The 14,774-nt window shown below is 51.7% G+C and overlaps 1 protein-coding gene across 1 annotated transcript in view; it reads left to right on the forward strand.

Annotated features, from left to right (window-relative positions):
* mybpc2a (myosin binding protein Ca) overlaps positions 1-4,240 on the forward strand; it is a 97,964-nt gene extending 93,724 nt beyond the window's left edge. The window contains exons 31-32 of the mRNA XM_072492268.1: positions 2,378-2,419; positions 4,036-4,240. Coding sequence (XP_072348369.1) covers positions 2,378-2,388 — 11 coding nt within the window. The 3' untranslated portion in view covers positions 2,389-2,419; positions 4,036-4,240. The remainder of the gene's footprint in view (positions 1-2,377; positions 2,420-4,035) is intronic.
* Positions 4,241-14,774: the final 10,534 nt, after the last annotated feature.

The following is a 14,774-nucleotide window of genomic DNA, read 5'->3' on the forward strand; positions in this document are numbered from 1 at the left end:
GGGGGGAGGGAGAAGTTTGGAGGATTTGGGGGGGGGGGGGGGGGGGGGGGGGGGAGGTCAGGTTCTCTGATCATTAAAGGCAGCACTTTGGGTTGTTTAAGAAACGTTAATAGGATTCTAGGTTTTAACACAAGACCCTCCAAAGTGAGGGGTAATGATGAGCCTATATAAGAACATAAGAGCTAGGAGCAGGAGTAGGCCATCTGGCCCTTCGAGCCTGCTCCGCCATTCAATGAGATCATGGCTGATCTTTTGTGGACTCAGCTCCGCTTTCCGGCCCGAACACCATAACCCTTAATCCCTTTATTCTTCAAAAAACTATCTATCTTTATCTTAAAAACATTTAATGAAGGAGCCTCAACTTCTGCACTGGGCAAGGAATTCCATAGATTCACAACCCTTTGGGTGAAGAAGTTCCTCCTACGCTCAGTCCTAAATCTACTTCCCCTTATTTTGAGGCTATGCCCCCTAGTTCTGCTTTCACCCGCCAGTGGAAACAACCCTTCATATGCTATTCCGTTCATAATTTTATATGTTTCTATAAGATTCCCCCGCATCCTTCTAAATTCCAACGAGTACAGTCCCAGTCTACACAACTATGAAAGCCTTTGATGAACATGGTGTCCAACCTCGCTCTTTTCTTCATTAACGTCACGTGGCCTGGCCAGTGATTAATGCCCACTCCTAATTGCCGCTCAGTGTTGGTGAGTTGTCTTCTTGACCACCAAGTGGCTTGCCAGACCAATTCAGAGCGCAATATTTTTAATTTAATTTAATTTATTCATTCTTGGGTGTCGTTGGCTGGGCCAGTATTTATTTCCCATCTCTTTAAAAAAAAAAAAAAAATTTAGAGTACCCAATTCATTTGTTTTCCAATTAAGGGGCAATTTAACTTGGCCAATCCACCTACCCTGCACTTCTTTGGGTTGGGGGGGGTGGGTGGGGGGCGAAGCCCATGCAAATACAGACAGAATGTGCAAACTTCACACGGACAGTGACCCAGAGCCGGGAGAGAACCCCGGTCCTCTGCGCCGTGAGGCAGCAGTGCTAACCACTGCGCCACCGTGCTGCCTATTTCCCATCTCTAATTGCCCTCAAGAAGACGGCGGTGTGTCTCCATCTTGATCCACTGCAGTCCCTGTGCAGGAACGGCCAATATATTTCCAGGTCAGGCTGGTGAGTGGTGCGGAGGGGGACCTGCAGGCGGCGGTGTTCCTGGGCATCTGCTGCCCTTGTCCTTCCACGTGGCAATGGCACCGCGCCATTAATCCAAAAGTCCAGGCTGATGCACTGGGGGCATGGGGTCAAATCCCGCGAAGGTCAAACTAGGTAAAGGCAGCAGATCCCCCCCCATCCCCCGCCCCTGGAGGGTATTGTTCTTTGTTCTTGCAGGAAGTGCCAAGGGCTTTGGCCAAGGTTGGTACAGGCTTGGAGGGCCGAAGGGCCTCCTGTGCTGTATATATGGGGCTGGTTTAGCTCAGTGGGCTAGACAGCTGGATTGTGATGCAGAATAAGGTCAGCAGTGCGGGTTAAATTCCCGTACCAGCTGAGAATTCTGAATTCTCCCTCCGTGTACCCAAACAGGCGCCAGAATGTGGCGACCGGGGGCTTTTCACAGCAGCTTCATTGCAGCGTTAATGTAAGCCTGCTTGTGACAATTAAGATTATTTATTTATTTATTGTTCTTTGTACTCAACCAGGCGCTTTGTTAAGAATCACAACCTGGTAGTTTCCTGGTTACTGTTATAACTTTTTAATTCCGGGTTTATTTAATGATCTTAAATCCCAGAATGCTAAGAGACATAGCCTTTTATAAGACTACTCAGTGATGCCATCTAGTGTTGAGATACATGAACATCATCTTGTTAACCTGTAGCGCACAAAGACTCACGAGAGACGAATAGAGATGAAGTCGATGAGGCTTTATTAAGCGTGACTTGTACCCCGCAGTTCAGCAACAGACTGGCCTGCGGGGGAGAACTCCTGGTTCTTATACTCCGCCTTCAGGGCGGAGCTAGAGATCAACAGCCAACCAGGACCCGGGATCTGTCAGCCAATGACATCACGGCTTCACAGTCCCACATGATCCCTAATGCATACTACCACATAACCCTTTACACTCCTCACATTATACATCTCATTACATCATGCACTTGTAATTATCGAAATATTCCTGAAAGGGGACGAGGTCAATAAGGGGGCATTCGAGTTTGCTGGTTAAGGAGGGCAGAAGAGTCACACAATGGGACAATGAGCGCCGACTGGGTGCACACATGATGAATGGGTGAGGGGATAGAGATTGAACGACTGACACAGCACAGTCAGAATTGCAGAGATGATAAAACAAACCAATTTTCCATTTCTCTTTCTGTTACAGTCCCTCAATAAAGCGCTCCCTGTGTAATGCAGCAACAGCACGGTAAGAGGCCAAATTGATATTTAGACTGATTTTTATTTTAAGGCTACGAGCCGACACTGTAATACTTTTTTTCACAAGATTGATGAGGACTAAGACTGTCACGCCAAGTTTTCTAAGGGGCTAGGGTTCTCCATATTCAGCAGATCGATTCTGGGCACGTTCATCTGCTATTATAAAAAAACTCTCACCTCCCATTTATGTCTCCGTCCTCCCTCGGTGCGTGCTTGCTACAGATTTCTGTGATCTGATTTCAGAGCTGCAAGCAGTGTAAACGCCTTATCCCTTGTGCTCCGCCCCACTCGATGGTCTCCATGCGCCAAATGATGTTTGTCGTTGAGTGCGTCACTGGGAACAGCCAATCGAGCAAAGAATCTGGCTGCTCAGGATGAACCACTGAAAACTACCGCATCGCTCGCCAGACCTTCTTTGCCAAGCTACGTTTCTGGTGCTTGTTTGAAAGTTCTGGCGATGAAGCAATTCTGCCAAATGGCTTTTGACAGTCTGCTCAGGGACTCATCCAACAGGATCCACCATCTAGGACATTACGAGCAGACCACTGGCTTGTGGGTAAAGGTGTTTTTCCCGCACAGACTTTTCCTACGAGAGATAGGTGGTGCGCACTGTCCAACTGCTCGGAGCGTTCAGCTGCAACGAGGCCAGACCCATCCTTTGTAACACCGGGGTCCGGTAGATCCTCAGAACGATGCTTGCGTACTCAGGGTCCATGCACAGCTTGGCGCAGTCACACACAAAGGTGGCCATCAGGATGGAGGGCCATGTTGGGTACATTTCATTCCCACTCACCCGCTCCCCCTTCCTCCTCATCTAGCGGTTTGTACATCGTGTCCCTGAGAATACGGCCCATTTTCAACCTCCAGATAAAACGGAAGATGGCTCGGATAATGGCCACGGCACGAGGGGGTGAGGAATGTGCCACAGTGGGTGGCACGGTAGCACAGTGGTTAACACTGTTGTTTCACAGCACCAGGGACCTGGGTTCGATTCCCGGATCGGGTCACTGTCTGTGCGGAGGTTCTCCCCGTGTCTGCGTGGGTTTCCTCCGGGCGCTCCAGTTTCCTCCCACAAGTCCCGAAAGACGTGTTGTTAGGTGAATTGGACATTCTGAATTCACCCTCCGCGTTCCCGAACAGGTGCCGGAATGTGGCGACTAGGGGCTTTTCACAGTAACTTCATTGCAGTGTTAATGTAAGCCTACTTGTGACAATAATAAAGATCATTATCAGTTGCACCACATACAGCAACACCAGGAGCATCTCGAGCCTGATGACCAGGTTCTTAACCGCAAATGGAGTGGGAGTGTCGCTCCCACGTCTCCGTTCTTTCGTTTACCGTGGATAGGTGCTCCTTCCCGTTTTTAGTGTGCGCCCCTGCCCCTCCGAACCTTCAGGTACCCTGTTATACAAACTCTGGTTGTGACTTGATCCAAACCTTGACGAGAGACGTCACTTTTGTCAATCCTGGCATACTCATTATGACGAGATTAATGTGCCTCGGGTGATGGGAGTTTTAAAAAAAAAACACATACTTTTATGCAATAGATAACTTTTACAAGTGATGGTACTTCTCAATCTGACCTTTCACCCTGTGACCCACAGGCAGCTTCAATTCACCTTCCCAGATTGCATGGCAACCGTTTTCTTCAGGCAGCAAAGGATGATGGGAATGATGCCAACCATTTCCCCCCCCCTCCAAAAATGGATAATGGCTACTTTTGACTGTATTAATATTTGAAAGCATTACTCTGTTATTCAGTCTTACGTCACCCATATATATTTTTAGTGAAATAAAGAGGTTAGACAACTTCTTTGTTGGGTATTTCTTTGTTCTTTGCTCTGTGCTGTGATGGTTCAGTTTGTTGTGAGCATTTGGTACGACTTTCTCCAAGTGAAGCTCCCGATGAGACTGGTGGGTGAGAACTTGGGCGCGGGGTTGGCATTGTGTGGGTCGGGGTGACGGAAGGATCCCAGTGAATACTCCTTCCCCCCCCCCCCCCCATCAAATCTATAAACATCAGACCTCATTGCTTTAGACAGTCACGAGAATGCAGAATGCCCACCGTCAGGACATTTCACCCTCCGCTAAATCATCGAGCATATATTGATTCAAAAGCAAGGAACGCTCCAGCCGGGTGTCTGAAGTAAGAAGAGAAAGTGCTGCAAACACTCAGCAGGTCGGACAGCGTCTGAGAAGAGAGAAACAGAGTTGACGTTTCAGGTCAAAAACCTTTCGTCTGAACTGGCTACAGGGGGAACAAAAATTATCATTTTTAAAAATTGGATGTGGCCTTTGATCTGTGGTGTAAAAATGACATGATCCATTGCCCCTTGGTATCCTGGAGGTTGGAGGTTAGGTCAGGTGGGGTTACTGGATGAAGGGTATAGGGTGGGACCTGACCCCGGGTAGGGTACCCTTTCAGAGGGTCGGTGCAGACTCGATGGGCCGATTTGTCTCCTTCTGCGCTGTAGTGGTTCTATGAGTTGATGACCAAATCATCGCATACTACCTCACAATTTTAAAAAAATAATAATTTATGGGATGTGGGTGTCGTTGGCTACGCAGACATTTATTACCTGATGCATGATCAATTGTACAAAGACTCAGTTTGGATACAACTGTGGCTTTATTGCAGTAAGATGTGTGGCCTCCCACAGCAGCTGGCGAAATGGCTGCTGAATAGAGGACACGCATATTTATACTCCGCCTACTGGGCGGAGCCAGCAGGCAGGGGCTACCGGCGAACCTGTAGTACAGGTCCTACCTTACATCACATAATATAGGTGCAACACTGGTTTACCACATTACCCATCCATAATTGCCCCTTGAGAAGGTGGCGGCGAGCCGCCTTCTTGAACCCGCTGCATTACTGAAGTGTAGGTACACCCACAGTGCTGTTAGGGAAGGAGTTCCAGGATTTTGACCCAGCGGCAGTGAAGAATGGCGATATATTTCCAAGTCAGGAAAAGTGTGAGGCTTGGAGGGGATCTCCCAGGTGATGGTGTTCCCAGGTATCTGCTGCCCTTGTCCTTCTGGACAACATAAAGCGCTTTCCTTCCTCAGTGACGAACCTGGTTCACAGAGATCATGAGATCGTTCTCTGATAGCGGAATAACATCGCTAAAATGGCAGTGAGTGAACCACTGGTGTATTCTTTATCTTATTTTTTTATTATAAATTTAGAGTACCCAATTAATTTTTTCCAATTACGGGGCAATTTAACGTGGCCAATCCACCTACCCTGCACATCTTTGGGTTGTGGGGGCGAAACCCACGCAAACACGGGGAGAATGTGCAAACTCCACACGGACAGTAACCCAGAGGCGGGATCGAACCTGGGACCTCGGCGCCGTGAGGCTGCAGGGCTAACCCACTGTGCCACCGTGCTGCCCTCTACCTCTCTTTCCCAGGCACATTTAGTCTGTAGCTATAGATAGCGATGGGAGAGGCTCCAACATTCTTTCCATCTCATGGCTGACCAGGAGTCTCTCCCACTCTTGCCGTCAGCCATTGGAAGGATTTGGAGGTTGACTCTCAACCTGTTTTGGCCACGTTATGAACGCACCTTCCTTGCCCATCAAGTCCTGGGGTGGGACTGGAACCTGGAGCTTCTGGTTCAGAGGCACGAACCCACTGGAGCACCAGACGGCCCAGGACTAGGTCCTTGTTACCTGCTGAAGTTTCAGGCTGAGCTGATTTTCTTGGCGGTTTTTGGCAGTGGCGGTTTGCGACTGGCTTCCTCTCTCTCAGTGGCCAAGGCGAGAAAGCACGGTGTAAATCTACCCCAGCCAGAATGGGGAAAACTAGTCTGAGCTGGAGTTTGTACACCTGTCTCATCTTCCAGCAGCCCCATCTCAGCCTTTCAACATATCTTTTTATCTCCTGTTCTCTCATGCACTCGTCCAACTTCCTTCTGAAAGCATTTCAGCCTTGTGCCTCAATGTGTAGCAACCTTTAATGCCATAAAGCACACCGAGCAACTTCACAGGATTGTTACCAAACAAAATTGGACATTGAGCCTCAGAAGGAAATGACCAAAAGCTTGGTCCAAGAGGTAGATTTTAAGGAGGATCTTAAAGAAAGAGAGAGAGGGAGATAGAGAGTCGGAGTGGTTTTGCGAGAGAATGACAGAACTCCGTGTCCCTGGCCGCTAATGGTGAAGTGGTTTCAATTTGGGGACATTAAAAGACCAGGATTTTGTCCACACTCTTGAGATCTGGGTTTGTAACTCTGATAAAGTAATGGATAAAAAAACAGGATTGGAGGGGACGCAGCTTTCCTTAAGGATTGGAGGACTGGAGGAGGTTGCAGAGATGGGGGGGGGGGGGGGGGAGAGGCGGGACCTTCTGCGCGCCCCATGGTGCGTTTTCCAGCAGCAGTGGGGGTTCACCGATGGCCTGCAATGGGATTTTCCAGTCCCGCTAATGTCTATGCTGTTTTGCAAGGCTCGCTAGCCCCACCCACCAGGGATCCCACCGCGAGTTGTGGGGGATTTGGGGCGGTGGGGGGGGGGGGGGGGGGGGCGGTATTGCCCTTGGCTGGTCTGGAAGATCCGGCCGGGGCGTTGGGGGGGGGGGGGGGGGGTGCTGGACATTTCTAAAACTCGTTTTGAGATCTGTAGGATGTTCCAAAGTACTTATCAGCCAACAAAGTACTTCTGGACTGTAAACCGCTGTTCTAATGTTGGAAATGCAGCTACCAATTTGCACACAGCCCTCTATCTCAAATAACAATGCAAGCACGGCCAGATCACAACCTCGTGGGCCCAGGAAGGGTGCGTTCTTTCGGAGGGTCTGTGCAGACTTTGATGGGTGGAATGGCCTCATTCTGCCCTATGTGGAATTCGATGGATTTATATGAGTGAAGTTGGTGGAGGGACTGGCCATGATGCCTGTGGAGAACCGGCCCTAAGAACCTTTGATGTAGTGTGGTGGAACCTTTTACTCCTGTTTGGGAAAGCAAACCTCAATTTCAGACCTCACCTTGAACGATGGAACTCCTGACAGTGCAGCGCAGGGTGGGATTTACGAGGCATTAAGGCAACCCAAGGAGGGGCGTGAGATTTGGGAATTTTCTTCCTCAGAAGGAATTCTCGTCCTCAAAAGGCGGCGGGAACACAGGCCGCAGCTCTTTGAGTCGGCGGGATCTTCCAGTCTCGCTGAGGTGAATGGGGATTTCAATGGCTCCCCGCCTTGGAAACGTCTTTGAATGTCTTCAAGGCAGGGGCAGAGAGGTTCCTGATGAGCAAGGGGGTGAAAGGTTATCGGGGTAGGAATGTGAAGTGCGAGGTTAAAATAAGAACAGCCGTGATCTTATCGAATGGGGGGGGGCAGGCCCGAGGGGCCGAGTGGCCTACTCCTCATTCGTTTGTTTGTACTGCTGGAGTGGGAGCCGACGCGGTGAATTTCCTATTGAAGCCAACCCAAGCTGCCGGGAAATCTGTGGGAGGGGGGTGCGCTGCCGTGGCAACAGAGAATCACAATGGCCGGAGATTTCTGGCTACAGTTGTTCAAGCAGGAACGCGACTTGACTATTGATGATCAGTCCTCGTAGCAGAAGGACGACATCTGATGTCCCCCGGATGGAGATTCTGCAGGATCAACGCTGCCAAGTTGTGTCCCCCTTCTTCAGACAGCGAGACAATCTTATCACAAAAGCTCCACCTTTAGACCAATTGGTAGAGAAGATATTTCCAGGTGGGAGAAACCAAGATTAGGGCCCATTAATACAGGAGGGTGACTGATAAATTGAATAGGGAATTCTCTTTGTCCAGAGAGTCCATAGCGCTGAATTGGATGGGCACATTTAAGGGAAATGTAGAGAAGTACATGAGGAAGAAAAAGGTATGGCAGGGTGGGATAAATTGGTGGAAGGAGGCTCGCGTGGATGCTGGCATGGACTGGTCGGGCTGAGTGGCCACTTTCTGGGCTTTGACTTGAGATAGTTCAATGTAAAGCCCTTTAATCTCATCCTGGGCAACTGCTGTCTCTAAAACACTCCTCTGTGATTGACTGCAGACCACTTTCTCATCGAAGTTTCGAAGTTTTGGTAACAGCGTTCCCTCTTTATACTCTTTCCTTTTTGAATAAAATTAAAAATCGGTAAATTGAACAAAAAATAAGGGGTCGGTTAGCTCACTTGGCTGGACCCTGCTTTGAGATGTGGAGCCATGTCGATAGCCCCTGGGTTCAATTCCTGCCTGACATTAATCCTGAAGGTCTCGCCTTCTCAATGTAACCTCGCCTGAGGTGTGGGGACCCTCACGGTTAAATCGTCATCAGTCAGTCAAATCTCCCCGTCTTTCAAAGCAGCAGCCGATGGTGTTACAGTGAAACATTGCAGGTGGCTAAATTGTCACTTTCTGGGCGGCATGTGGCACAGTGGTTAGCACCGTTGCTTCACAGTGCCAGGGTCCCAGGTTCGATTCCCGGCTTGGGTCACTGTCTGTGCGGAGTCTGCACGTTCTCCCCGTGGCTGCGTGGGTTTCCTCCGGGTGCTCCAGTTTCTCCCCACAAGTCCCGAAAGACGTGCTTGTTAGGTAATTTGGACATTCTGAATTCTCCCTCCGTGTACCCGAACAGGCGCCGGAATGTGGCGACTAGGGGATTTTCACAGTAACTTCATTGCAGTGTTAATTTAAGTCTACTTTTTATAAATATAAATTTAGAGTACCCAATTCATTTTTTCCAATTAAGGGGCAATTTAGCGCGGCCAATCCACCTATCCTGCACATCTTTGGGTTGTGGGGGCGAAACCCACACAAACACGGGGAGAATGTGCAAACTCCACACGGGCAGTGACCCAGAGCTGGGATCGAACATGGGACCTCGGCGGCGTGAGGCAGCAGTGCTAACCCACTGCGCTACCGTGCTGCCCCAATGTAAGCTTACTTGTGACAATAAAGATTATTGAATTAAAAGGCAGGCAGCCCTTGGTGAGCAACTGAAACAAAATGGCAAAGGAAATTTGGCTAACTAAACGAAACTGTCATTGCCGGGGGTGATGATGCACTCCAGCCCCCGCGGTGTCCACCAGTCATGGAAGGCCTGAAATATACTGGTGGGCTTTACAAGCGATGTAGGTATTTAATTACATACTTGTGTATTGTAACAATATAATTAAGACGCCATTAACACTTCTGTGGTGAATGTATTCACCATAATGTATGACACGGTAACCATTGTATCCACCTAATGTAACCTTTGACCTAGAAGTGGTGATACGAGCTGCTTCCAGGCACTGTACTGTAACCCTGGTGGGCTCCGCCTCTGGCTCTGCCCTCACCGGGGCCATATATAACCTGGCCACCTGCGGGTGGCACTCATCTGCACAACCGACTCTGGCTAGGCAAGTTCACGACTAATAAAGCCTTATATTCACTCGCTCTCTCAGCCTCTTGGTGAATTGAAGGTATATCAATTTATTTGTCGTCGACAGCACCATGGAAGCCGCTCTAAAGGCAGACAGGCTCGAACTCAACGCCCGCGCGTCCGAAGCCAAGGAAATATTTGAACATTGGCTTCGATGCTTCGAGGCCTACATCGACTCCTCCACAACGGCTCCCTCGGAGACCCTCAAACTGCGACTCCTCCGCGCTCGGGTGAGCCATCGAATCTCGGTAATGATTGAGAAAGCGGCCACGTACGAGGAGGCGGTCGCGACCCTCAAGGCACACTTCGTGAAGCCCGTAAACGAGGTGTTCGCTAGATGCCTCCTCACTACTCGCCGTCAACGTGCCAGAGAATCGCTGGACGAGTATCTGGAAACCCTGACTCTACTCGCGAGGAACTGCAGCTATCGAGATGTGACGGCGGAGGAGCATATGAACTCACAGATCCGGCACACCTACGTGGCGGGGGTCCACTCGAACTACATCAGGCAATGTCTGCTGGAAAACGGGACCTCCGACCTGCGGGACATGGTAAAGCTAACTACCTCGCTAGAGGTGGCCTACCAGAACCTTAGCGCGTTCCCCGCGGGCCCGACGAACCCCTCGTGGACACTATCGTCGCGGCCCCCGTCGGAACTGCCTTCATCGCAGGCCTGCGCCGCGCATCTGCCAGCCCAGCCCGGAGAACCGCAATGCTACTCCTGTGGCCAGGGCCAACACCCCCGGCAGCATTGCCAAGCCTGCTCAGTGATGTGCAGCGACTGTGGTGAAAAAGAGTCTGTCTGGGCCGACCTAAGGCCCAGAAGTCGAAAACGCACCAGGCCCAACCTATGGACTCGCAGCCCCACAGACCCCGCAATGTGGCTGCGTGCCCCGACCGACACGTGCGACCAATGGGGGCGGCCATCTTGGTCGCCATCTTCGATCCCGTCCGACACGTGCGACACATGGGGGCCACCATTTTGTGACTCCACCGACCATGCAGGCTACCCGCAGTTGGGCGCGGTGACCCTCGACCAGTCGCAGCCGAAACCGCTAAAGAACTCCATGATGGTCGTCCGGGTCAACGGGCACGAGACCCCCTGCCTCTTCAACTCCGGGAGCACGGAGAGCTTTGTCCACCCCACCACGGTAAGGCGCTGCTCCCTCCCCACCTACCCCGCCTCACAAACAATCTCCCTTGCCTCCGGGTCTCATTCGGTCCAGATCCGGGGTACTGTACCGCCAATCTCGCTATGCAGGCTGCGGAGTATACCCGCTTTAAGCTCTACGTCCTCCCCCACCTCTGCGCCCCCCCCCCCCCCCCCCCCCACTGCTCGGATTGGATTTTCAGTGTAATCACCGAAGCCTGACCCTACAGTTCGGCGGACCCTTGCCCCCCCCTCGCGGTATGCAGCCTCGCGACCCTCAAGGTCTCTCCCCTTTCACTCTTTGCGAATCTCACTCCTGACTGTAAGCCCATTGCCACCAGGAGCAGGCGGTACAGCTCGCTAGACATGGTATTTATCAAGTCGGAGGTCCAACGACTGTTGAGTGAAGGAATCATAGAGGCCAGCAACAGCCCCTGGAGAGCGCAAGTCATGGTCATCCAGACCGGGGAAAAGAACCGGATGGTTGTGGACTACAGCCAGACAATTACATGGTTCACGCAACTGGATGCGTACCCCCTCCCCCGCATAGCGGAGATGGTCAACCAGATCGCGCAGTACCGGGTGTTCTCCACGGTCGATCTGAAGTCGGCCTACCACCAGCTCCCAATCCGCCCGGAAAAGCGCCACTTCACTGCCTTTGAAGCAGCCGGCCGACTCTTCCACTTCCTCAGAGTTCCCTTCGGCGTCACTAATGGGGTCTCGGTCTTTTAGAGAATGATGGACCGAATGGTGGACCAGTACGGTTTGCGGGCGACATGCCCGTACCTGGAAAACGTGACCATCTGCGGCCATAATCAGCAGGACCATGACGCCAACCTTCAGAGGTTTCTCCAGGCCGCCCAATCCCTCAACCTCACGTACAACAAAGAGAAGTGCATCTTCCGTACTACCCGACTGGCCATCCTCGGATACGTCGTGGAGAACGGAGTCCTAGGGCCCAAACCCGGCCGTATGCGCCCACTCACAGAACTCCCCCCTCCCCACAGCCTCAAGGCCGTAAAACCATGCCGGGGGCTGTTCTCCTACTATGCCCAGTGGGTCCCCAACTACGCGGACAAAGCCCGCCCACTTATTCAAACCACCAGCTTCCCCTGACGGATGAGGCCCGCTCGGCCTTCAGCCGCATCAAGGCCGACATCACCAAGGCCGCAATGCACGCGGTGGATGAGTCCGTCCCCTTCCAGGTAGAGAGCGATGTGTCAGACGTCGCCCTGGCCGCCACCCTCAACCAGGCGGGCAGGCCAGTAGTATTCTTGTCCAGGACCCTCCACGCTTCCGAAATTCTACACCCATCAGTCGAGAAGGAAGCACAAGCCATAGTGGAAGCCGTGCGGCACTGGAGGCACTACCTAGCCGGTAGGAGGTTCACCCTCGTCACCGACCAGCGGTCGGTCGCCTTCATGTTCGACAACGCACAACGGGGCAAAATAAAAAATGACAAAATCCTGAGGTGGAGGATCGAACTCTCCACCTACAATTACGATATCAAGTATCGTCCTGAGAAGCTCAACGAGCCCCCAGATGCCCTGTCCCCTGGCACATGCGCCAGCGCGCAAGATGACCGACTTCAGGCTATCCACAATGACCTCTGTCACCCGGGGGTCACCCGGCTTACCCACTTCATTAAGGCCCGCAATCTGCCCTTCTCCACCGAGGAGGTCAAGGCAATGATCAGGGACTGCCAGGTCTGCGCGGAGTACAAACCGCACTTCTACCGGCCAGACAAGGCCCACCTGATAAAGGCCTACCGCCCCTTTGAACGCCTAAGTATCGATTTCAAAGGGCCCCTCCCCTCCACCAACCGTACTATATATTTTCTCACCGTCATCGACGAGTACTCCCGCTTCCCCTTTGCAGTCCCCTGCCCCGACATGACCTCGGCCACTGTAATAAAGGCACTGCACAGCATCTTCACACTGTTCAGTTTCCCTACATCCACAGCGACGGGGTACATCATTCATGAGCGATGAGCTACGTCAGTACCTGCTCAGTAAAGGCATCGCCTCGAGCAGGATTACGAGCTATAAACCGCAGGGAAACGGCCAGGTGGAGAGGGAGAACGTGACGGTATGGAAGGCCGTCCTTCTGACCCTCAGGTCTAGAAGTCTTCCAATCCCCCGCTGGCAGGTGGTCCTCCCCGATGCCCTCCACTCCATCAGATCACTCCTCTGCACAGCCACGAATGAAACCCCTCACAATTGTTTGTTTATCTTCCCCAGGAAGTCCATCTCCGGGGTCTCGCTTCCACCTTGGCTGTCAACTACGGAACCTGTCCTTCTCCGGAGACACATGAGGAGCCATAAGACCGACCCACTGGTCGAGGGTCCAGCTGCTCCACGCCAACCCCCAGTACGCCTACATCGCACACCAGGACGGACGTCAAGATACGGTCTCCCTACCAGACCTGGCACCAGCTGGTTCCCCTGCCAACGCGCCCCCCCCCTCTACCTGCCCCCACCCCCAGCGCCCCGTACCCCCCCTGGATTTCCTGTACTGTCCCGGGCCGACACTGCCGCCACCCACCACCCCGCTGCCTACCCCCACACCCCAATCATCTCCGACTCGCCGGACTGAGTCTCCAGCTCCAGACACAATGCCCCTGGAGTCACCACCTGCAACAACCATGCCCGCCGCACCGCCAGAGCTGAGGAGGTCGAAGAGAACGATTCGGCCTCCAGAGAGACTGAATATGTAATGACCCCATGTCACCCCCGCTGGACTTGATTTTTTAACAGGGGGTGAATGTGGTGAATGTATTCACCATAATGCATGACACTGTAACCATTGTATCCACCTAATGTAACCTTTGAGCTGGAAGTGGTGATACGAGCTGCTTCCAGGTACTGTACTGTAACTCCGGCGGCTCCACCTCTGGTTCCGCCCTCACCGGGGCCATATATAACCTGGCCACCTGCGGGTGGCACTCATCTGCACAACCGACTCTGGCTAGGCAAGTCACGACTAATAAAGCCTTATGTTCACTCGTGCTCTCGGCCTCTTGGTGAATTGAAGGTATATCAACCTCAAAACTTTTCGCAATCAATGAAACTGATTTTTGAAGAAAACAGCTTTGTGCTTGCTGTTTGACACACTCCTGACTTCCACACACAGACTTGTTCTCCACTCCCACCACGCCCCTCCCCCCAATCTTTTTCTCTGCCTCTGGCCTTGCTTAAAATCAGTCGCAGCTCTAACCTTTCCCAGTTCTGCTGAAGGCACCTTCGCCTGAAACTGTGAAACTGTTTCTCTCTCTGCAGATGCTTGCCGGACCTGCAAGGGCGCTTTCTCCGTTTTGTCTGGAGTAATTCTGATTAGTGTGCAGCGGTAGACTGACGGGACTCTCCGTAGACAGTGCCTCTGTCGAGCGGGATTACACTCGTTGTTTTTGTGACGTCTCGGCAACATTGCGGCCGTCCTTATCGCCCACCAGCAATCCCTATCCCCGCTTCGACTCATCATTCATCTCCCTGTTGATCCAAGGTTTCAACTCCCCCTTTCTTCCAGGATCAGAGGCAATCCGTCATTAATCTGTAAAAATATATTTAATAATGTGTGGGAGGGTGGTCGGCATCTCAACGATGATGAAATGTGCCTGAAACCTGGAAATGGTTGGTGTTGCTATTACTGTCAGCTGCTAATTGTATCAAACCTGTATGTCTAAAAAGGCTTGAAATAAATGGACTAAGTGTTGACATTGGCTCCAGTTCCATCTCTTCCTTGAATTATATCAATAGAAAGATCAGTATTTACACGGCACATTTCCTGACCTCATGTTTTTTTAATATAAATTTAGTGTACC

The sequence above is a fragment of the Scyliorhinus torazame genome, chromosome 29, assembly GCF_047496885.1.
Source record: "Scyliorhinus torazame isolate Kashiwa2021f chromosome 29, sScyTor2.1, whole genome shotgun sequence".
NCBI lineage: Eukaryota > Metazoa > Chordata > Chondrichthyes > Carcharhiniformes > Scyliorhinidae > Scyliorhinus > Scyliorhinus torazame.